This window comes from Carettochelys insculpta, chromosome 9 (assembly GCF_033958435.1).
Source record: "Carettochelys insculpta isolate YL-2023 chromosome 9, ASM3395843v1, whole genome shotgun sequence".
Classification (NCBI taxonomy): domain Eukaryota; kingdom Metazoa; phylum Chordata; order Testudines; family Carettochelyidae; genus Carettochelys; species Carettochelys insculpta.
Window position 1 is genome coordinate 33431569 of NC_134145.1, and position 25654 is coordinate 33457222.

Here is a 25654-nt window from a genome sequence, read left to right on the forward strand (position 1 = left end):
TAGCTATCTACTTATAGGTAGGGCTCTGTGTTTGTCATGGAGGTCAGAGAAGTCAAGGATTCTGTGAACTTCCATGTCTTCCATGATTTCTGCAGTGTGTCTGACCTCAGGATTATCTAAGACTCTGGCCCTAAGGACAGCTGCGCTAATCTCTGCTAGAGTGGCTCCTCAGCCAACCATGCTGGCCATTGATGGAGCTGCCCCAAGAGCCAGTGGCACCAGCTGCTACTCAAGCAGCCCATGGCAGTGGCCCTGAAGACCACCCAAGCAGTATCCAGTGTGGCTGGCCCCAGGGATCACATGAGCAGTAGACCTGAGGGTGGCAGGAACAGTTGTGGGGATTTGACCCCAAGATACCCAGAGCAGCTACTACTCAGTGGCCCCTAGCACCACTCACCAGAGCAGCGGCTTCCCCTAGTGTCTGCCAGCTAAGATTTACTCCAGGGTATTTATAGTGCACATTGTGGAAAGGTCACAGGACAGTGAATTTTTGTGTATTTCCCATCATCTGTCCATGGCTTTTTGTTAAAAATATCCATTACTAAATTACAGCCTTATTTATAGGCAACTAATCTCAACTAATCTCAAAATTGTTAGTGTGTAATTTTTGGTGGCCCTAAGAGCTTAATATTAAGTTTTCTATCTTCCATTTCACAAGTGGTCAACATTGATATGCCCTCTAAATGTACATCTCTTCAGACCTTACCAGTTGTTACTGCTGTTGTGTGTTTACATTCAGCTCCAAATATAATGCTGAAATTTGCAGATTTACTACGCTAGTATTTGTGAAATGATTATCAGGGCTGACTTAGTGCATCAAATTCAGATAAGAGTTATGATAGCTGAAAATTTGATCTAGAATGTACACTGTATCACAGCACAAAGAAGTGTAGATTGTTTTCATCCTGAAAACTATCCTTCTGTTGTTAAGCTACATGATACCTAGGATGATTTTCTCATCCCTACTCCAGCTGCCTCACGCTAGCTAAAGGGGCCTATACAGAGTTAAGGAGCTCTAAAATACCTGGTTTGGGGCCTGGATATGATACTCCAGTGCAAGCAACAGAGGCTACGTCTACAGTAGAGAGTTTTGCTGACAGAAGTTACTGTCCTAAGATATCTGTTGACAGATCGTAGCCATACTGCAGATCAAAAGAGCAATCCACTCTATTGACAGAGAGCAGCCGTACTGCCTGGCCACTCTCTCTGCAAAACAGCCAACCAGAAGCACAGCAGACAGGGCTGCCCACTGTCTTGGAAGCCCTGTCTGCCGACAGAGGAGCCCCATGGATTATACGGACTGGCTTTCTGTCCACAGAGGCATTCTGCCTCATGGAGGAACAGCAGAACGCTGTTGACAAAAGTGTCGCGTTCTGTGGATTTACTGTCAACAGAATGCCTTGGAAATGTGGACACTCTGAAGTTTTGTCAACAAAACTCTCTAATGTAGACATACCCCTAGAGTCATCCTCTGTTGACCTCTGTTGCTGGTGTAGGGTATGTACTGGGGACAAGGTGGGAGAAGTGGAGTTGCAGCATGAAGTGCTACAGAGATGCTGGGTGGTGCTGAGGTGTACAGGGTGATCCTGGGCAGCTGATAGGTTTGTGGGGACCGCTCCAGCCCCCAGATCATCCAAGATTGAAGGGATACGAAAGTAACTTAAAGCCATCTTGCCTGCCCACATACTGTTCCTCCTGTGCTGAATGTTCTGGGCTGTGCCTCCTGGATGAGGTCTAGTAGGATTTCATAATCATGGAGTTCAAAACATAAATCAACATGCCTCTTTCTGCATCCTGTGTTCTGTGTGGCATCTATTCCCAACATTTCCTGAGACTGAAAATGCCCTAGTGGCCTATGGGGTTTTGCATATTTTTAAAACTTCCTGACAAACCAGACTAATTAATATTTATAGATATGTATTTTATTTGAGCCATAATATTTTACAAAAAGCATTTTTATACCATGCATAGGACTTTTGAACAGTTACAGCCAAACTAATGAGCTATTTTTCTTGCTCCTGAATAGCAAATCTTGAGAGAAATGTGAAGTATATGGAGGAGTAGACTTGCAGTGTAGAAACTTCTTGGTAGAAAGCTCCATAGATTGATACAAGAAGCTAGAAACTTCTAAGCACAAACGCTGTTGAAAACCACATTGAAGATTCTTAATGGTAGCCTCACAGACAAGTATTAGAAAGCAACAATTTCTTAGAAAATAGAAAAGAACTTCCTCCTAGAACAAAGCTATAGTTATTCACAGTTATCTCTCACTCTAGAGAAAGATTGTGTGGAGAAATAAGATGCAGATAGGCTCAGAAGGTATTTCAGATTTCACTGGAAGTGCTTAATGGGCACTGAGGGCTCTCAGCACCTTGCAAGAAAGAGGTAGTTGCACTTCACCTTGTTAGGGCCTCATCTGCCATTGTTGGAGAGACTTGTAATTGAGCCAGTGGGAGCGGAATCGAACCCTAAGTGCATGTTTTTCCTTTATTTGCTCTCATATGCACATGCAAAAAATAGGCTTGGTGCGTAACATATGTAAAAATAGTTTTATGAGGACTTAGCTGGAATGCACATTGAAAATATACACTGTGTTTTTCTTTCTCTGAGCTTGAAAGTACTCAAGCTTTAATGGTACATGTGAATTTGAACTTTCAACTCTTTTCTGTCATGTATTTAGTTGTACTTACTGCTTTTCTTTTCTCGGTTATCTTGGTTTAAAAATGCTGTCAAAGGTAAACAATGTTTTCTACAAGCAGGATCTTCCTAATGTAAACCTGCAGTCAAAAATTTCAGTTCTCTTCCCAATTTTCTAATTAATATGGGGTATGTTTTAGTTGTGAGAAGGCAAAGGCAAATTAGTATAAACCAGTATTGGAAAGAGAAGATATATCAATGGTTTAAAAAGCCTAAATTTGATTAATCTTGGTTAGACTAGCAAGGGGGAATATCAGAGAAAAGTTAAATGGAAAAGGATAATATTAAGTCATAGGAGAGCATGAAAGCCAGTTTAATGTAAGGGGCAGGAAGAGTTCCGGGTGGCTGCTCCCAGCCCAGCGCCCCAGGGAAGTAGGTGCCTCAGGCACTCCCAGCCTGGAGCCCTGGGGAAGCAGCAGCCATGGGCACCCCCTGCCTCCCTCCCAGGGCCCCAGCCCACCCCTCAAGCCATCCCCGAATGATGCAAAATTCAAAGTACATAAGGGTCTTGTACCTCAAGTTACTTTTATAACTGAAATTTAAAAAAGGGAATATTAGGAAACTAATTAAAACAAATATCACCTGGACTTGATCACTCCTTCCTACAGAAACCTTGTGGATGGGAGGGGCTAAGTGAAGATATTCTGTGAAGAAGATAGTTGGTTCATGGGGCTTGGGGGATGCTCCTGGAATGTCTTCCAGCCACCCAGAACTCTTCCTGCCCCTTGCGTTAAACTGGCTTTCATGCTCTCCTATGACTTAATATTATCCTTTCCATTTAACTTTTCTCTGATATTCCCCCTTGCTTGTTTAGATTTTGGCATTTGTTAGTGAATCTGCCTTCTCTCTAGGCAGCAAAATCTAATGAAGAAGAGAGGGAAAATATAATAAAATTCCATTATGAAAATATTCTTCCCTAGCATCAGAAGAGAACAATGGGAGCAACTGAGCCCACCAGACTTATTAACCTAAAAGAAAAAAAAAAAGGTGGTAGAATATGCTAATATTAAAATCCAAATGCAATTAAGGTAAGTGAATTTAATAGTTTATTTAGTAGGGTGACAGAGTAAAGTTCAGTAACTTAAAAGCAGCTGTTTGAGAAGCAGCATTTTCTTAGATAATTACTATAACAGATAACTATTCTAATATATGTTATTTGCGTTTATTTTAAGACTCACAAGAATGCAGCTTATCTTTTGATGGAAAGTGACCGGCTGCTCAGTAGTCTTCCCCAAGTGAAATGGTCTGAAACAGCTCTGGCCTTGGCATCTAGGCTTGAAGAAGAATGCATAACTTTTATTGTAACAAATTTCCCTCATGTAATAGAGAGTGAAAGTTTTCATACTTTCTTGCAGGTAAAATAATCAAGAGTTATGTTCTACTTTTGTTTTTTGTCTCCCAACCCCCAAACAATGGTATTGTATTATTATACTTGCATGGGTAGAGGTGTTTTCTTCCCAACAACTTAGGTTATTAGCTTACTCAAAATGATTTTAATGTTACTTTACAAACACGTTAAATAAGATTTTAATATTAGGGCAGGATAAGTTATTAGGCCACAATTAATTTGAACAAATTAAAGTCCTGATTTGATGCACAATTATGTACTTCACATTGAGCAAATGTGGGCAGTTCCAAGAATTCAAGAGGACTACTCTCATGTGCCAAGTTTAAGCACATGCAGAAATGCATCATTAGGCATGTCCCTGGGCTTTTTTTGAGAGTTGCAAATGTGCAGCATTGCGAAGGGTTAAGGTTTTAAGTGGAAAGAATTCCATGCAGTACTTCCTGGTAACAGCCTGTCTAGTTTTACCCAGTACTGCATTCCCCTAATAAGACAATGATTTGGCCAGGTGCTCTGAGGCCTCAAACATTAAAAATGAGTATATCAGAACTTTCCTTTTTCTTGAGATTTGTATTCAGCTATAAATTCTGCACCAGGTGCTCCTTCCTAAGATTTTATTTAGCCAACAGGTGAGATCTCAGAAGTATTTGTAGCATCTTTTTGTGTGTGGAGAGAGAGATGAACTGAATAAATTGGAAACCCAGGACACTAAAGTCACATTGCTGCTGGGTAGTGTTTTGTATATGTAATATATGTTTAATTAAAAAGACTCCCTTTTCATTGTTTCCTTAGGCGCAGGCAATGAGCAGCAATCCTGATCTTCTAGAAGAAGTTTTAAAAGCAATTGAAAAAAACATTAGCACTGAAAATAGTTGCTTTCTCATTATAGCCGTGGATACTTTGTTGAGCTCCCCAAACATAAGGGGACTGGTAAGGTCTGGCACTAGTAATAGAAAATAATGCACAATGCTTGTTCTGTGATTTAAAAACTACAACTTTTTCTTTGTGTATGCACACTGGAGTTCAAATCAGATGAGGCAGTTTGGGCAGAATCACAGCAATGCTGCAGCTGGATCCAGGCAGGCAGCTGCTCACACCTGTGCAAAGCCCTGTTGAAAACACAGGATCTACGAGCATTTGTCTCTAGGAATGCATTTTTAGAAAAAATAAATACTTAGCAGAGTCTTTGGCAACACTAATGTTAGCAGCACTGACTAATAACATTCTGTGTGGGAAGGCCAGGCCTGCTGACGAGCGGGGGGTGGAGATGGAAGGCAAAGTGCGGGGGTTGCCCTGGGACCACTTTGAAGTGCCACAGCAGCACTACTGTGCCATTCCATGTGGGCCAGAGAGGGGGCTGGCAGCACCACAGTCCAAGCAGCACTAAGGCCTGACTGCCGTTGTCCCCCCACCCCTTCTGGGATTGTGGAGTCAGACCCTGCTCCCACCTTGCCCGCAGGCCCACGGATGCTGTTGGCCCTGCTGGAGGAGGCATGACTAATGTTCACAACCATTGTAAATATATGACTAGGAAAGAATAGTTAAAAATTAAATGACCTTAAATTTACTTGGGGAGGATAGAGTTTATTTTTTATTAATTTATTTTTAATTAAAACTTTAATAGAAGGGTTGTATTTGCCCTCTTTGGAGCAAGGACTGCATCTGTTTATGTTTCTGGAAAGTACGTATCATGCTGTGGGTGCGCCACAATCTAAATAATAAAATTGAAATGAAAACTGGTTGTAATGTCATGAGTGACATATGAATGATAGGAGAGAAAAATTTATAATGCTTTATGCAAAAAAATTCAATCTTTTCTTAAACTACAGCAATCAAGTACTATTACAGACTTACTCAGTAAGTGTGTGAAAGTTTAATCAGATACATTTTTTGTGCCCCAGAGAATTTGACCTTGTAGTGACAGAGCTGATAGTGAAAAGCTCTGAAAGGATTAATTTAAAAAAAAATGTAGTGGCTTGTGATGCTTTATCAATGTGGGATTTGCTTCTTTTCCAACTCTATAAAATTATCATGGAGGGACAATAATCCCTCATAAACAGCATCTACATCTACTAGGTTATCGTAAAATATAAATGATTACATCATTGATCTAGCTTAGGGAGTAAGTAGATTCTGACAGGAATAATGACTGGTTGCCATGACAATGTGCCTCTTGCCAGCTGCTGATTTGTTACTTGAATACAGGGTTTTACGTGCAAGATCCAGGCTCTGCGTGATAAGCTGTGGATCTTCCTGGTTCAGTCTTTTTATGCTGTTCGTCACACAGAAAGCTGGAAGCTGATGAGGCCAGATCATCAAGAGAAAATACAAGCAGGTATGCAAGCAATCAAGAACAGTTATTGTATAATAATAGCATTTTTAATATAAAAAAATGTTGGGAGTGTTGGGCCTGGTAACAAACTATATCATATTTAAAAGCTGTGATGATCTTGTTTTTAATTAGTATTTTACAAATGGAAGCAAAGGTAATATGTTGAGCCAGTTTCATGCCTGGAAATTAGTTAATAGTTTTTGGTGAATATTTTCCTGACTTTTTTAATTTTATAGATATGAAAAATGGAAACCATACATATAGCTTGTCTAATTCTAAATTTTTAAAAATATTGCAGTAAGGATTAAAGAAACCATTATCTATCTCCATTTTCAAACAGGTAACCATTATACAAAATTTAAATCTGCACAAAGCAGATTACAAATTCTATGAATTAATTTTTTATTTTCTATTAATTTTCAATTAATTAATTCGTTACCATCTTGTGTAAACTGTGAGTAAATGTAGATGGTTTGACTTCACAATTGACAGGTATTATGATACTGTATGTGTAACTGCAGAGAGCACACAAGGAGGTACACAGTGATCTCTTAAAATTTTAAGAGGCAGCACTTAAGCTTTAAACAAAAGGAGTTTGTGCTCTGAATGTTTATTTTCAAATATGAGGGATTAAATTTTGAGGGTGTGGAAGTGAAAATGGCTTCAGGGCCTTGGATGAATGTGTGCTTTGTGATAGTGCAGTTTAATAAGGAAAATTTAAGACATGAAAATTTGTTTCTGTAAAATTAGATCACCTTTGATTCATAGTAAAAGATAAAACATCTTAAATATTTTATTAATGAAGACATTAAAATTTACTCTAATGAAAAATTGTACATGATTATAGGTGGATTTAATTTTTTATTCCTTTATAAGCCTGACTTAAGGGTGTTACTAAATGAGTTTTCTGAAAAAGGCTTATGATTTCATTCTTTATGATAAAGCACTTCGATAGCTTGGTGAGTTGCTTTCATGAATTAGAAGCATAATTCTGAGTACATATGGCAACTGATGATCTTGTTCTGCAGTAGGGCTGTAGGGTAAAGTAGAACCTAGACTTGTGTTCATAAAGTGGGTGTCAGTCAACTCTCCATCTTAATAGTTGGAGAGTTATTTTGTTTTTTTGTTTTGGTATGTTATAAAACATTAATATAGCTCTCATAGACTTCATTTTAACTCTAAACTATTAAGTTAAGCTATTTCAATGCGTGTTTTTGTTCTATAATCAAAGTGATGGTATTTTCCTAGAAGCATCTCAATTTTTTGCATGAGATTTGCTTAGAATCACAGTGGTCAAACAGCCTTTCATCTTGAGGAAATTTCAGGTAGTACTAAGTTTTGAAAAGACTTAACCTTTGTAGATTAATATCCTAGGATAGGGAAGACTCAAAATTATAACCAGAATGTACTGTCTTTTTCTCCTTATGCATTTCTGTGTTCTCCTGGGTGCACGTTTATGCGGAAATTGTCTGAGTATGTTGGTGTGTATTAATGTGCAGAGTCATCACTGAAAAAATATTCTATCCCCATGCTGCTCTTTTCAGAATCTTGCCTTTTCTTGCAGGATTTCTATACAGCTAAACAAAGATGCTTAGTAGAATCCAAAATCCTGTTGTCATATTATATGCTTTGTACATATAAATTAACAGTAGCATGTAATATGTGAATAGTGCATGTTTGTTTCAACCCATTTTTCTCAGAATAGATCATCAAGTAAAAGTCCCTGTATGAATAAAAATCTTTATTCCTTCCATCTATGTAAAGTACTTACATACATGCTTTCTAAAGTGCACAAGTGCTACAAATTTGAAGGTTTCACTGACTAATGCCTATCAGATGTTATACGGTAAAATATATGCGTATAGCTTTATTCAGTTACAGTAAGGTCCCCACATTCGCAAACTTAATGTTCACCAATTCAGTTATTTGCAAGCAGCTGCTTGAGGCTGCTGCTTCCTGGGGCTCCAGCAGGGAGCGCCAGCGGCTGCCGCTTCGCCGGGGCTGAAAGCGCCAGCAGCTGCCGCTTCCTCGGGGCTCCGAGCCACCGCACACTCCCCACCCTCCATTTATTTGTGAAAATCAACATTCACAAGGGTTCTGAATGCAGAACCCTCACAAATGCTGAGACCCTTCTGTATATAGCAGTAGTAGGAGTAGGCATCCTTCAGTCTGCATAGACTATCGATTGCGCCCTTTAAAGTTTCAATTGAGGACTTCATTTACAGCGTCTATTGTGACTATGAAGACCCACACGAGAGTGACAGTCCTTGCTGCATCTCTTGCAGATGTAGTGGGTGTCTGGCAAGTCCTTATTGTGCTTTCTGTGCGCTCGCTTCTCTGCTAGCTGTCTGATCCTCATCTCGCCCTTCTGAAGGCCCTTGTGTAACTCCTGCCTCCATCTGCTGCGGTCATCTGCTAGTTCTTCCCAGTTGTCCAGCTCAATGTCTACCTCTCTGAGGTCTCTCTTGCAGACATCTTTGTAGCGCAGCTGGGGGCGTCCGGGAGGTCTTTTGCCAGAGGCTAGCTCACCATACAGGATGTCTTTTGGAATCCTTCCATCATTCATCCTGTGGACGTGGCCAAGCCAGCAGAGGTACTCCGGCATCGCTGAACTGCGTTGTATATAGCATTACACACAGTTCTTTACAAACATGGATAAGGTGCATTCCTTGCCCTGAAAAACTTACATAATGACTTCCAGATAACTTTAAAACTAATACGTATTGCCTTAAGAGGTGGTATATACATTAAATATATATTATACACTACATATGCAGAAACTACAGCTTTTGGCAAAGCATATGAGAATGGCCATACTAGGTCAGACCAATGGTTCATCTAGCCAAGGGGTTGGCAACCAAAATAGCAAGAAAAGACATTTTTTCCAATTGGGCAAAACATTCAATAATTTAAGAGCCTCAATGCATGTGAATACAAGACAGTCCTTAATAAATAACATCAAACCATACTTTGTGTAACCCCTATTTTAAGAATGGCATAGACACAATGATTTGTAATGGGATACATGTTTACTGCAGGACATTTCTAAACTTTTTACATATTGTATTTTCTCACACTTTACATGTATGTTTGTACCACTATCTTCCTGACTTTCACTCCTGAGTGCATGTGCACACGCACACTCTCTCTGTGGAGGACACTAGGGGGAGTTACTATCACTTCAAGATCACATATCATTTGCTATTATGAGTTGTTCATTTTGGGGCCTTTAGACATTCACCATTTATTGAAAATAATCAGGTGGGATTTTTTTTTAACTTTGCAGTTATAGCATCGGGAGCTGCAAAGAAGTCCTTAAAGAGACACATGCAGCTCAAGAGCCCAATATCCTGTCTTCTGATAGTGACCAATGCCAGATGTTTCAAAGGGGATGAACCTATCGGGCAATTATCAAGTGTTCCATCCTCTGTGATCCAGTCCCAGCATTTGGCTGCAAGAGGTTTAGGGACAACCCAGCACATGAGGTTGCATCCTTGACCAGCTTAGCTAATGGCCATTTATGGACCTATCAGACAGGAAGTTATCTAATTTTTATTTTTACTCCAGTTATAATTTTGGCCCTCACAACATTCCTGGCAACGTCTACAGGCTGACTGTGAATTGTAGGAAAAAGTATTTTATTTTGTTTATTTTTAACGTGCTGGCTATTAATTGCATGGGGTGAACACTGGTATTTGTGTTACCTGAAGGGGTAAACAATCATTCACTTTCTCCACAACATTCATGAATTAATAGAGCTCTATTTTATTATTTTATTATTATTATTTTTATTATTTTATTAATAGAGCTGTCTTTTTAATCTCTCATCATGTAGAAGCTATTCCATACCTTTCATTATTTTGTTGTCCTTCTCGACACCTTTATGATTTCTAATATATCTTTTATGAGATGGGGCATATAGTAGTCTAGGTTTGAATGTACCATGGATTTTATAGTGGTATTAAGGTATTTTCTGTCTTATCATATATCCCTTTCCTATGGTTCCTAATATGCTAGCATTTTTGACTTCTCCTGCACATTGAGTGGGTGTTTTTAGAGAACTTTACACTGTCATTCACAGAACTATCCACAGAGTCCAAAATCTCTTCAAGTGGTGACAGACAGTTTAGACCCCATCATTTTGTATTCCAGTGTGCATTATTTTGCATTTATCAACATTGAATTTCATCTGCCATTTTGTTGCCCAGTTGTCCAATTCTGTGAGATTCCTTTGCACTTCTCTGCAGTTTATTTCGGAATTAATGTTCTTCAGTAATTTAGTAACATCTGCAAACTTTGCCACCTCACTCTTTACCCCTTTTTCCAGATCATTTACGAATCTGCTGAGCAGCACTGGTCCTTGTACAGATCAATGGGAGGTCTCCCTTAAGCTGTGCAGCCACACAGCTTCCCATTAAGTCCCATGCAGGCGTGCAGGGATGCAGTGGGAAGAGATCTCTTCCCAAACTCTGAATCTGCTGGAGCTGATTAAGCAACTAGCTTGAGGTCACCTAAGAAATCTGTTGCAGAACTCATTACAGATATGAGATCTACTAACTCTGAATCCTGTGTTCCAGACATAAAAACATCCTTTCCCACTTAATGTTTTCCATTTTGCCAAAATAAATCCCCCAGATTAGTTTTAGAAACACTAGAATTGTTCTCTGGCTTCAAAAGATAGTTCCAACAGTAATGCTGGCTTCTTTGTCTCTCTTATACTGCCTTCCCACTGATAATAGAAATGCCTTTTCCCTAATACAGCTGCTTTTGACAAAGGGGATGATCGAAGACTTGGCAAAAAACCTGTATTCACTAGTTCTCAGGTAAATGCTTGGTTTCCTACAATTTTAAACAAAATTAGAATCCTGTAAATAAAACTGCTTCTTTATATGGCTTATATTTTCAAAATAACGTAATGTTTTATGATCTATGTTTACTAACTACTGCTAGTTAATCTTCAGCAAGCATATTATTTTTGGTAATTCTAGTTGAGCCACTATTTTATCCTTAATCTCTCCAATATTAGAACATTTTAGATTTTGATGTGGTGGGTTAGCAGGAGTCCATACTTTCAAATTGTTAGGGTCAAAGAGAAGGAAGGAATTTGTGTTCAGAAGTTATTGCATGCTACTCTGTTGGTTTCTAATAATAAAGCTATGGTCTTAAGTTTGGAAAACACATGGTCTACTACTGAGCTATAGAGCTGTTCCACTAGTTCAAGCCACTACTTAGATAAGTCTGTTACACTCCCCATTAATTTGCTTGCTGTGAAAGTGATCAGCAATCCATGGATTTGAAACTTTTGCCAAAGCAACATTGCTGTTTCTCAGAAAAAAGTACTGTTATCTGGGTTAATGTCCAAGAATGTACATTACCATTCACTTTGTAACTAGTTAAGTTACATTTTTATAGACTTAAATCTTAACACTAAAAAGAAACTTTTACTAGGGAATTCTCATCCCGTATTTGGAAGATAAACTGTATATAATGGTTGAAAGCTTCCCCTGTTATATGTATTTAAAATAATGGCAATCTTTGTAGGAAATCATACACTGAATTCTCAGGGTGATAGTCTAAATATAACCTATAAAATAAATGAATCCAAGAAGAACTAATTGTATGTAAAAGTAAAGATCATACATATCATGTCCAAAGCAGAGGACAAGGTTTTGTATAGGCATTTCTTGTGTATTCTGATTCAGATCAGATTTTAATAGGGAACATAAAGGGAACTGGATTTAGTATTTACATGTGCTTGAAAGGCAGCAATTTGCTTGAAGACTTGGAAAATGATTTTTATATCTCCCTACTTTAGTGCTAGGTTCATGCTAAAATCCAGGAGCATCTGTGTTCCAAGGACTAAAGATTATGCATGATTTATTGTGGTGCTAAGTGTCTTCTGTTCTTTCCAGCTAAACAGGTGCATTACCAACTCTATTGATATAAGGCATACTTCCTGGAAAGTAAAAGGCAAAATAGATTATTGTGGCAATTCCTTCACTAATCAGGATAAAATGAAATCTGATGGATTAGGAGCATCTGGAAATACATCAAGTACCAACAGAAGCACTGCTAATAAAACTTCAAAACATGATGACTTAAAGGGAAAAGATAGTAAGAAAACAGTTTCCAAGAATACAAAAGATTCAAAAACTGGGGAAAAAGTTTCTTCACCAAAGGCTAGAGCTGTCATAAAGCCAAAAATAGAAAGTAATGGAAATGTGAAGGCTGAAAGCATGATTACTAAGCAAGATTCAGAAAGGTCATCACCTGCTAGTGGACAAAAAATTTCAGGAAGTGAAAAAGGAGTAAGAAGTCAGGAAGGAAAAAGTTCGGGTGCCAGACCTAAAGTACTTACTGGAAGCCCAAGCGTGCAAATCAAAACAAAGCCACTGAAGAAAACTACAGGGAAAGAATCACCCTGTCTGGTAACAGGGACAGGAACTTTCAGCAAGTCAACAAACTCAAGTACAGATTTACAGAATTCCAATGAACAACTGAGTGAACCCAAAGATGATAAACCAGTAGATGATGGAAAACAACATACTGGTAATAAGAAATCCCTTTCTGACTTGCCACAGGCAGCTTGTATATTAGAAAGCAGCCTAGAGAGTTCCAAAATTTTTAGTCTAGAAGGTTGTGACCCTGCACAAGCATATTTTTAAAATCAATATTAATTACAAAACATAATGCTAAAAGGCCCTGTATGAATGACTCTATCTCAAATTTTGGGCACTGTGAAAAAAATACGTGTGTACACAAGACAACATTATTTAAATCTCAGTTCTTCAGTTTTGGAATCTATGCTGTTTTCAGTAACTGGCCATTATATGTTAATAATATCTAGATGTTTGTATATCATACATTTTATACTATAACTACATATTTAATTTTGCTTATAGCAGTGAAAACAAAGTCTGCTCTGAAGATGACCAATGGAGGCACCACCAAAAAAACTAATGAACTGGAGACTAACATTACAACGAATAGGTTTGTTGAAAATCAAAATTACTTAATATTATATATTGGGATATTTAATTACTTGATTAAATGGAATTCTCATTTGATCAACATGGTTTTTAACCTTTTTTTCAGAACAGAACAGAACTTCACATTGCTAGTAAAAAAGTAGAAATAAGGATGGACAATATTTTTGTGAAAACAGAATTGTTTTTACCTCTGGGTTTGGGCTGCATTGTTATTTGTTATTTTAGTATTGTTCCAGTAACTCTGCAGATATGAACAATATATGACTGAATTCTGCAAAATCCTGAGAACCCTCTGTAACCTCTGGAATAGATTAGATGGAGCTACGAAACCAGTGGAAGTTGAGAGGAGTTAGTAACTTGAAGAAACAGGTCCCTAAATATATTGTTTATATTCAAGAAGGGGACAGTTATTTTACATGGCATATATGGTGCTTTCCATGTTAAAAACTATAGAGTTCTGCTGATTATTAAATATATTTGTTTTTTAGATCTTAAATTTGCAATTACTGTAAGCAGTATCTTTTCATGTCATAGTGCGACTAAGAAACCCACTGGAAAAGGATACAGTGAACAAAGTCCACAGGCTATTTTGAAGAAAAAGGGAAATGTGAATGGCAATTCTACAGCTCAGCAGAAGACAAAGAATGCACCATCTAATGTTCCTAAAAAACAAGGTAGAATTAAATGGAATTAAACTAAATCTTATTTACTATCTGAATAATTTTGAAACACTGATAAAGAATTTGTTGTCAGACAACAGGAAAGTTCTGATGATCTTGATGTATTTCTCTTATTTCATTTTTACCAGCCAATCTCAGATGTATTTTTCTGTTTCTGTAATTTTCATGAGATGGGTGTACACCTATTTTTTTTTTTTTTTAATCTGGCCAGCTAGCAGGGGTGAAACGTCTTCCCTAATATGCTTTGTCAATCTTGTATCCCATGACTGATGTTGTTTTAAGTATTCTGCACTTAGAGCTTTCACTAAGTTCTGTAGAAAATTTTTTTATCTGAAATAAGTTCACAATGCACATTAGTGATCCATTCTGCAGTTTGAATGGAAAATACTTGTCCTTTTTTTCTACATACAGTAGGGTCTCGACATTCATGAGTGCAACATTCATAAATTCAATTGTTTGTGGGTGGCCTCATGTCCCCGGGGCTCCGGGGCAGGGCATGCCCGCAGCTGCCACTTTCCTGGGGCTCCACGCTCCCTCTCTCTCCCCCTGCCATTCATGAAAATCAACATTTGCAACGGTTCTGAACACACAACCCTCAAGAATGGTAAGATCCTACTGTAATATGCTTTTTATATTGAAAACTGGTTTCTTCCAGTGTTCATCATTTGTGAATATTGTTTTTTGTGCACCCAGTGAAACGTAGTAAAATATTTCAGAATGATCATTTCCTTTTGTAATCATCTCTTAAGTGTGTAAATAAGAACTAAACATTCAGAGAGTCATTTCAGTTGGATTGTATCACAGTACCAGAGAGAGTTACAGTGAGTGTGGTAAAATCCTAGGCAGAAACTCAGAACTGCAGATGAATGACATGTCAAGTCACAGCAATGTGCAGGGGAAAAGTGTTACAAGTGAACAAAAAACACTACCATAAAGACCTGTAACTCAAATTAACATAATTAGAAAGCTCATTTGTCACCTGCCTACATTTTTTTCATGTTTAGTTGGTCTCATAGTTACAGCCCCAAATGTTATTGATTTGTCATACAAGCCAAGGTATTCCAGCATGCACTGAACTCAGATGTCAGTAGCACTGATCATCTGTGCTAGAGTACAGGATTGCCTGTGGGTAAAAGGTAAGTAGACTTTCACTGGTTACTCTTGAGGATTTTTATATAAAATAAGCATATATTATGGAATAGAAAATATATTAAGTGAAAGTCCATAGTCCTCTGAATATTAACTAAAACATGGCTTAAGTTTCCTTAGAAAATTGACTTTTTGCACCATTATTAAGCATTGGTGTAGAAATACCGTGCATTTACAGAGATGGAAAAAGCATTGTAAGGCAAGAAGAAATGTGTTTAAGGTGCAAAGACAATATGCCTTATGAATTACCTTTTTAAAAATCTGCCTTATAGTGCTTTGGCAAACTATTTTACAACTAGCAAAAAGCAAAGTCCATTGTAGCTGTTTTTATAGCAAGCATGGTATGTTATGTAATACTGTATGTAGAGATTTGGCTGTGCCAATGCACAAGACAGAAAGCAAAGAGTTGAGCATTTGCAGTTTGAAAACTTCATGCCCATACTGATTAAACTAGTGCCTGAGTGCTACTTTAATTCACATTCAGAGAGTTCATGAAACATAGATCCTGTCCACTTATGGCCATTAAAGATTTCACAATATTTTCTGAAATAATAGGGCTTTATTATGGTGAGAATACCACTATTACTACTAGAATAAATACATTCTGCTTATTTAAATTTCCTAGGTAATTTAAATTGAATAATGTACTCAGCACTTCCTAGGTTAAACAACTAAGCAATGCTTTTGTGTATAGCTAAGCAGCTTTTTCTTTCCACTCTGCACTTCAGTAGTGGATGAAGTGATTCCTACATTTACAATTTGTAAAATGCATTGTATTCAAAGGTCCTATTAATGCAAGATAGTTTTATTATGTTTGTATTTAAGATCATTTAATTGTTTAACAAATTTTAAAATCACTTGGTTGTTGAAAATATTTAATAATCTATCATATGAATTCCATACATCCAACTTATCAATAATTACAGTTCTCTGACTAGACGTGTTTTCTACATTCTTGTTTGTTAGATGCAAAAGGAGATTCACAAAATTCATTAAAATCTGGAATGTCTCCGAAACAAAATGAAGAAAAAAACATGATTCAAAATTTGCCTCAGACACTTCCAGAAAAACAACCATCATCTAAGAAAAAGAGCATTAAACAATCACAAATGGGTGCAGTTAAAGCCACTGCAAAAATAATAACACCATCCAAAAATCAGACCCATTCAAAGAAAGGTGAGACTATAAAGAGTAAAGACTCAAAACACAAAATGGTTACTGGCCAGCCTACATTAAAAACACAGTCTTCAACACAAAGACATTCAAGAAGTGACTCTCCTGTTGTCCAGAAGACCATGCATAGTCCTGAACACACAAGTTCAGGACAGAAACTTGAACAACATACTGCTGCTGCTTTTGCAGTTCAGTCACATGACCATAACAAATGCATCTCTGCAAGGCAAAGCAAATGTGAAAAGTCTATCATAGAGTGTAGCAAAGGAGACCTACTTGTGGCATCATGGCAACCTGAGCCAAGAAAATTGGATCCTCTAGAAAATGAGGAATACAAATTAGAAACCAAACCATTTTGTAGACAAAATATTCCTAAGCTGAATATTTCAAAGCAAAATAAAATGGAATCAAAACAGGTTTGTGGAGATGAAATTGAAATTAAATATCCAGTAGAGAAAAACAAAGATGATGATGATAATCATGTAACAGAATCTGATTGTTACACAGAGCCTTGTAGTAATGCATACTCAGTCATTTGCAAGAATACTGGCCAAAACTCCCCTGCTTCAGATCCAGAAGAGAGATTGAAAAAGTGCAAAACTGTTTGTGATACAGCTCAGAAGTATGTGGAATATTCAGACAACAGCAAGGTACAGTTACCACAAGCAACACAAGACTATAGAGAACAAAATGACACCTGGCACACTGAAATGGGCATTAATTACAGAGAAGATCTCTTACCCAGCTTTTCTAAGGTAACAAATGCCTCTGATTCAGAACAAGATGAGGTAAAATCCTCTAAGATTCATGTCAAAGGATTTGCAAGTGCCGATCAACTGTCTGAATACAGGTCTGCTACAATAGACTCAGATTCTGCTTCAAAATGTTTCACAGGATCAATTATAGAAAAATGTTCTCCTAAAGATATGGATAATACAGAAACACCAGAAAGCCACGAAAATTCAGAAACTCCCTTTGTGGATCATTGGAATTTGAGTACAGGTGAGTTGGATCCAAAAGAAAGTCCTGAATCTGATACTGGCAGTGCAACAACATCTTCTGATGACATCAAACCAAGATCAGAAGACTATGATGCTGGAGGCTCTCAGGATGATGAAGGATCAAATGAGAGAGGGATTTCTAAATGTAGCACTATGTTGTGCCATGATTTTATTGGCAGAAGCAGCAGTGACACAAGCACACCCGAAGAATTAAAAATCTATGACAGTAGTCTAAGAATAGAAGTGAAAATGAAAAAAGAAGGTTCTGATCTTTTCCGTGTTAATTCAACAAGTGATGATGAAATACCAAGGAAAAGACCTGAAGTGTGGTCACATCAAGGTGTATTAAGGGGCAATACTAGAAAAAATCAACACACTACTTTCAGTAATACACAATTTACTCAGGAAGCTGATCCAGTTTCCTCTTCTGCAGATGAAACAGAAGATGAACGATCTGAAGCAGAAAATGTAGCAGAAAGCTTTCCTCCATCAGACCCTCCTACTCAGCCATTCCAAGGAATAGTTAATTTAGCTTTTGAAGATGCAACAGAGAATGATATTGAGCATCAAGAGTTTTCTACAACTAAAAATTTTAAGCGATCTGTTTTACTTTCAGTAGATGAATGTGAAGAGTTGGGATCTGATGATGGAGGGGAGGCTCACGGTCCCCATAAGCTTACCACAGATTTCCCTCTTCCTTCTGATGTTTTTGATAGTGTATCTCATGAGCATCATGGAAGGACACATTCAAGGTATTCATTGGAAACTGAAGACAGATTCCTGGACTGCAAACAACAAGAAAAAGACAGAAGTGAGAGAATAGATACAAGTGAGCTCTTGCTTCTAGATCCCTATAGCACAGGAATCAAAGGAAAAGATAATAAGGGTGCTTCAGTCACAGAACAAAATTGCCCAGAGAAAGTACTCTCAGTGGCAGATACACAATGCTCAATGGAAGAGCAAGAGGTAAATAGTATGAATGAAAAGATTAATGAACTTCAGCAGTGCAATAAATTTTCAGACAATGACACAAAGTCTCAAGAAAGACCATGTCATTTGGACCTTCATCAAAGAGATACTAATTGTGACATGCAAAAGAACAGCTCTGCAAAACCTGTAAAACCCTGTAAGAATCAGTTACTGACTCAGGAAAGTCAAGTCAGAGAGAGTCAACGAGCACCTGCTGAACACACTAATACTGATTTACCTGCAGGTAATGTACAGAAATAGAAATATTAAGTCCCTCAAAAAATTAAGGTAGTAGGCAGAATACTGGAAATGTTCTATCTGGGGTCAAATCACGAACTTTAATAATTGGCTCCAATTTTTTCAACAAAACATAAATGTTTTTTAGTATTTACTTGTTTACTGAATGCTTGTCCATTTTGGATATACATTAAATAATTTAATGTTCAATGGAAAACTTGAATATTTATACAAGGCAAATCTATTCAGATAGATTTTATGCAGTACTAAAAGGGAAAATTAGGAACAGTTCCTTGCATGCTAATTATTTTTGTTTCAAATTAACTTTTTGGCAGCAATGGCTTTTGGTGGGAACTTTTGTATATGTTTTGTCTGCTTTACAACCTATATCATATATCTAAGTGGGATGTGCAATAATGATAGCAAAAACCTTACTAAAGCGCACTGAACAGTTTAGTTTTGCAATTTGTTGGTATACTATATTTTACATGGAGATATGGATGCTGATCCTTCTCCCACTGAATTCAACCAGTCTTTTCCCATTGACTTCAATGGGAGCAGGTTTGAACCTAAGACTTGCAGTTTACAGGATTATGACAACTGTTCTCAATTTTACCAATGAAAACTTGCTTCCTAAAAGAGAGATTTATATTTAGAACCAGCAATGATGAACTAAAAGCTGTAGTTTTCATTCACCTAATTAGATGATTGTCTAGTTTTTATTTGTTCTGTCTTTTTTTAAACCAGTAATTTAAATTATTCCATTATAATACACAATAGTGTCTGAATGTAACACCTGTTGTGTATTCAGAAATAATGAAATGCTGGTGATTATGTTCAGCAGAACCATAGAAGAAGATGACCTTTAAAAGTTGTACTATTTTTTTAAAATTTGCTTGTCCTTGCCTGCATCTGCCTTTATATATGTAGTTTAGAAATAAACCTGCGAATAAGCCATTTTGTTTTTTCTTCTCTTTGGAGCTGACATAACTTATATCACCATTCAGTGATCATATATTCTTTATTTTTCCTTTCTTCCCACCCATCTCCTGTTCCAATCTGAAGTTATTCTAGTGAATTAGAAGTTCTGTGTGCATTATATGTTTGTTTATAAAATGTCTTTTCTGTATCAGAAATCTCCTAATTATGAAGATTTATTGTTAATTACCAGTGGTGATTTCTACTCCAATTTAATTTGTAAACCAGACTGTTTTTTACACAGAAAATAAATAGTAACATTTTGTCAATTTTGTATAAATTTACATTTTTTCTTACTTGATGGATTGTCTGCAATAAGTTAATTTTGCTCTACAAAGCCCTGAGTGGGGAACATGTGCAATTTTTACATTGTGTAGTATTATGAATTATTGCAGGAGGCATAGATGATTGTGACACATTGGCACAAACCTGCATGTATGAGCATCGGCCTTCAAAAACCCTTTCTCCAATTTATGAGATGGATGTTGGAGAATCTGTTGAACAGAGGATGGAATCAGAAAGGGATATTCTAGGTGTGGATTTTGAAGATCAGCAATTTGCAGAACGGGACTGGACTCTTCTCAGGCAATTGTTATCTGAGCAGGACTCAAACATAGATTTCAAAAACTCCGTTCCTGAAGACCTTAACTTAGCACAGTATCTCATTAACCAGACACTACTTCTGGCACAAGATGGTTCAAAGCCTCAGGGTATATCACACATTGATACTTTCAGTAGATGGACTGAACTAATGTCGCCACTTGATGATTCTTCAGCAAGCATCACAGTGGCAAGCTTTTCCTCCGAAGATTGTTCTTCCCCTCAAGGGGAATGGACAATTCTTGAACTGGAAACCCATCATTAAAGTGATCAAGTGTTTGAAAATTAACTCCAAACGCTGCCCCATCTATTTTTGATGCATTTTTTCCATACAGTAATGAAATACTGCATCAGATAAGAACAGCCAATTCTTGATATTGATGCAATCTTTTCAATATATTGAGGTAAATACTGTTAATTTACAATCCAGCTTTAGTCACAAATCAAATAATTTTTCAAAGCTGAAATAGATGTTTTTCTAAAATCAACTTTGAGCATGTATTTTCTAGCTTTGTTAGAGAAACTAGATGCCTTGCAAGAAAAATCTTTGTTTAAACTCCATCTTCTAGCCCCAGTTTTGTCATCTGTTAATATATATTTTTATTGGGCATGGATTTTAATATGACTGCACAATAAGTAGTGTCTTTTTTTTTCCTTTTGCTCTTCATTCAGTGACTTGGCAGTTTTTCAAAATAAAAAATTGAGTGGTTGTGTTGAAGATGTTGTGTTCCAACAGTACTTTAAATATTAGAATGTTAAAAAATGACTTCTCCTTATAAAAGCTGCTTGTTTAGTTTGTATTTACTGAAAATGTTTAATAATTATTTTTAAGTTGTCATGTATTTAAATACAAAATTTCAGAGGTACTGTAAGGAGGGTGGTGCTCCTCTCTTGGGAGCACAAATACATCCCCTTACTTAAGTAACCAATGGTCTGGTGTATGCTAAACCTGTTGTAAAATACTGTAACTATCAGCTCAAAAAGTAGATTGTCTGAAGTTTTAGCAGTGGCTCTCTTGCCTTCTTCACTTTAAAAGTCCAAGATTGAAATGGAATTTTAGTTGTTACATTTTTGTGCCTCTACCCTACTCTATCTAGTCATAAGTAGTTTTTTGGCATTTTTTAAGATCCCAATATGTCTCATATCTTTGTGAGAGTATTAGGGTTCTTGCTGTCTCTTTGTTAATCTCATAATTCCTTTAAAAATCCCTTCTGGTGACACAGTGTCTCATCCACTTGATTAAGGAGAACTAGGAAGGAAATGTATCTCAACATGTCTTCTCTACTCATTCTGCTGCTTAAAGAAGATGGCCGTTAAATGACATAAGCAGGGCGGTGGGGGGTTTTTTTTGGGGGGGATGGGGCAATAAGGGGAGGGTAGTTTCAAGGTGAGGGATATTGGACCATATACTTCATGCGATACTGAGGAAAAAACACAGCAATAAGGAGGTCAAGTATCGGAGGGGTAGCCATGTTAGTCTGGATCTGTAACAGCAACGAAGGGTCCTGTGGCACCTTATAGACTAACAGAAAAGTTTTGAGCGTGAGCTTTTGTGAGCACAGACTCACTTCATCAGATACTACAGTCTGTGCTCACGAAAGCTCACGCTCAAAACTTTTCTGTTAGTCTGTAAGGTGACACAGGACCCTTCGTTGCTGTTACAGCAATAAGGATGGTCTTATGTAAACTATACAATACTGATTCTACAGATGCCCTCCTGTTGGTCATTAACAGGAGATGTGCCTTGAGATGGGAGTGCTGCACTGCAGAACCAAATGACTAAAATGGTGATGTTAAAAATGTCATAACTTGCACTGGTTATAGCCAAGGATAACATAGGCGGGTGTTTTTCAAGCTTTTGCACAATTCTGCCAATGCACCTTAATCCTGCAGGGACTCCTGTTTTGTCTTAATCCTATGCTGTTTTAAATTGTGAAGTCACTTTGAGATGCGACTGAATTAAAATTTCACTTTTGACCTAATCAACATTTGATCTTAGAACTTGGAAATCCATCAGTACGATGGGCATTTTACTGAAGCAGAATTGTAAACTGATGGAGAGAGAGAACTTTACCTCATCTTTTTACAATGGTTAAAAGGAAAGACAATAATCTCCCCTTTACATCTGTGCCCATGATCTTTAGAAGGGAGTTCAGTCTTGGCTGCATGTTCATCCCCAGCTTTCTTATAGATGATATTCCTGAAGGGCTCCTGTGAAGAGGCTAGGGGCATCAGTTGAACTCCCAGATATCGTGTCCTGTATCCATAAAGGAAGCAGCATAAACTAATACAGCCTGATTTTGCGCAAGCTCAGCATTTTCTACCTTGTAAGCTATATTGGCTCCACTATCCACATTTGCTGGGGGTGAGGAGGTTGCTGAAGTTAGGAGATCTTCCAAAAGCAGAGCTCCTGAGATATCAGGAGAGAGAACCAATTCACCTCTTACAGTTCTGAGAAGAGCACAGATATCTGTGGGATAAGGAAAAATCACCTTTGTTTTCCATAGAGTAGTAAACCACATAACACTCATGCTATGTCTACACTAGACATAGAAATTGACTGCAATTGACCTATCTACACTCAGCTAACTTGTCTCTTAAGAAGGGAAAGTCAACGGGAGAGTTTCTCCCTGTGACCTTCCTTAGTCCTCATGTCTTTCATGAGTTGACAGTAGCCCCCTGAGAGCTCCATTTTGTGCACGCATTAAATCAAAAACTGGAAGATCGACCCTGAGTGGATCCATCTTCCACAGCAGTGTAGATATAGCCCAGGAGTGTTTCAAAGAACTCAAAATAGAAATGAAACCCAGGTTTCTTGCCCCAACATGGTCATTCCTGTGTAGGAGACAATAAGGACTATGGAAAGGCATGAAATAAAAATAATGAATTTTAAATTGATGGAGGCACAAGAGGGATTAATTTTTACACAAATGAGATGAGAGAAGAAATGATATTAGATCAAGAAAGCAGACAGAGAATGAAAGAGAGGGCTCCTTCTATGCTCTTTTTCCCTCTTCCTTTATATTTTATTGTGTTCTTCAAGTGCAGCTCAAATCTGAAAAGTAACTGTGAAAAATGTGAATTTCCTGGTGTGTTGGACTCTGATCAAGTATGATCAAATTACAGATAAAATCGTGGGATTTTTTTCTGCTGAATGCCTGTTCTTATTTCTCAGGCTAGAATTTGAAAGTCAAACTGTATTATTTTCTCACATCCTCAGTGACAGAGGTGCAGCATCTTCAGTGGACTGGAACAGGTGTAACTGAGATGGAATTTAGTAAATAATTTCATCATGCACAAGAAGTAACAGAATACAGCTGTCTTTCACGTGTGTGTGTTCTGCAAAGTCATTGTGGGTAGAAAGTAGTAATAGTGTTCATTATTTGTACTACTATAATGCTTAGGATCCCTAAGCAAGGACCAGGACCCTGTTGTACTGGCTATTATACAAAGACCAAACGAAAAGATGCTGTGAGGAAAGACAATTGATATAGATGGGAATATAAGAAAACAACGAGGCTGTGTCTACACTGGAGAGTTCTGTCGACAGAAGGGGCCTTCTGTTGACAGAACTCAGGGAGCATCTACACTGATAAAGCCTTCTGTCAGCAGAGTCTCTACAGAACTGTGCTGTTGCCTCTACAGAAGGACTTCCAGTTGCCAGGCAGCTGTTTGCAGAGCTGCCATTCTGCTTTGTGTCACCAGAGGGCAGTGTAGTCTGGCAGTTCTCTGTCAATGGAGCAAGTTGTGTGTAGCAGCAATCTGTCGACTGATGCTTCTAGTGTAGACACAGCCTTAGAGCAGTTAAGAAGCTTTTGTCTTTGTGTGGGGGGCAAAGGAGAGAGAGAGAGAGAGAACTGGAGGAGGAGAAGAGGAAAGGGAAGGCAAACTAAAGGGATGGGAAATAGTAACAGAGAGGAAGCCGTGCTAGTCTATACACTATCAAAACAAAAAGCAGTCAAGTAGCACTTTAAAGACTAGCAAAATAGTTTATTAGGTGAGCTTTCGTGGGACAGACCCACTTCTTCAGACCATAGCCAGGCCAGAATAGACCAACAGAACAGAATAGGTCTGTTCTGGTCTGGCTATGGTCTGAAGAAGTGGTTCTGTCCCACGAAAGCTAGTCTTTAAAGTACTACTTGACTGCTTTTTGTTTTTAAAGGGATGGGTAAGGTCACATTGTATTTCAGCATTTTCTTAGAAGAACTCACTATAGCATCTAACATTATAACAAGTCAGAAGATATGTCTGTGATGATTACTAGGAACAGATCTGAGTAAAAAGGTCTTATTTAAGTGCTTTTGAGGCAATTGGTAAAGAGAAATAGTATGATGCTGTCCAAGAATTATATCCAGATTGCAAGATGGCAATTCTGGCCCGCGTGAAACTTGGCTCTTCATTTTGAATAAGTGTGGACTATATTTTTATTTTTGAGCTCCACTTTGAATTTGCATTGAATTTTTAAAATGCCGTAATTCTGTTTTCCCCAGCCTCTACCTGAAGATTGACTCTAGGATCTGGCCCAGTTAACCTTGTTGTTTGACTTTTTTTTCCAGGAAATTTAAAAAAACAATTCTAGCTATATATGTATTGCTGTTGACATACACTATTTTAAACCTTTGATACCAAGTTGTTTTATTCATTGCTGCATTTTGTTCCAAAAAAATGTAAACCCTCTTTTTGAAGGTGTTACAATTTATTGCTATGGCTACATTAGAAGCATCTGTTGACAGATGTTTCTGTTGGAAGAGATCTTCCGACAAAAGTCTGTCAGCAGAGTGCAGCCATATACTCAAGCAGATCAGAAGAGCACTCCTCTCTGCCCAGCCACTCTCTTGACTAAATAGCCAACTAAACCTGGATGCACAGCTGACCAGGCTGCCCAGTGTCAGCAGAAGCCCCCTAGAGTGTCCACACAGCTTTTTTTGTTGACAGAATCTGTCGACAAATGTGCTCTTCCTCATCTGAGAGAGGCAGAAGGTTGTCAGTGGAAGTGCTGAGTTTTGTTGACAGACTGTGCAGCGAGTTTTGTTGATCAGACTCCAGCTTTGTCAGAAAAACTCGCTCGTGTAGCTGTAGCTTATGTCTTTCAGTATTGCACACCCTAAACAATTCATAAGGCACACTTTTGCTCCCTTTAAAGCCAAAGGTAAAAACTCCCATTGATTTCAACAAGTTCAGGGCCTGTGTGACTGGAATGTGTGTGGTATGAATGCTGTTTTTCCCATACATGTACTGTATAGTCAGGCCTGCTGATGGGGTGGGGGATTGGCTGGAACTCCATGCTCTTTGAATTGCTGCCAGAGCACTATCCAGTGTGCTCCTAGAGGTTTTGAGGGCTGCAGCACACTCTGCGTAGCCCTGAGAGCTGGTTTCCCCAACCCCGTCCCTTCCATCTGATGCCCCACCCCCTTCCAGCAGCACAGAGCTGGTTCCCCACATACACACGTGCACCTTGATCAGAGGCCCAGCAAGGCTGTCAGCCTCCTGAGCGTGGTTCTGTA

At 38.0% G+C, this 25654-nt stretch overlaps 1 protein-coding gene across 3 annotated transcripts in view; it reads left to right on the forward strand.

The window, feature by feature from the left end:
• BTBD8 (BTB domain containing 8) overlaps positions 1-21471 on the forward strand; it is a 70470-nt gene extending 48999 nt beyond the window's left edge. For all 3 annotated transcript variants that reach the window (XM_075003214.1, XM_075003213.1, XM_075003215.1), the window contains 9 exons: positions 3870-4052; positions 4835-4972; positions 6248-6377; positions 11136-11197; positions 12287-12923; positions 13277-13364; positions 13898-14037; positions 16159-18579; positions 19946-21471. In XM_075003214.1, the coding sequence (XP_074859315.1) occupies positions 3870-4052; positions 4835-4972; positions 6248-6377; positions 11136-11197; positions 12287-12923; positions 13277-13364; positions 13898-14037; positions 16159-18579; positions 19946-20415 (4269 nt within the window). In that variant the 3' untranslated portion in view covers positions 20416-21471. The remainder of the gene's footprint in view (positions 1-3869; positions 4053-4834; positions 4973-6247; positions 6378-11135; positions 11198-12286; positions 12924-13276; positions 13365-13897; positions 14038-16158; positions 18580-19945) is intronic.
• The last annotated feature ends 4183 nt before the right edge of the window (positions 21472-25654 follow it).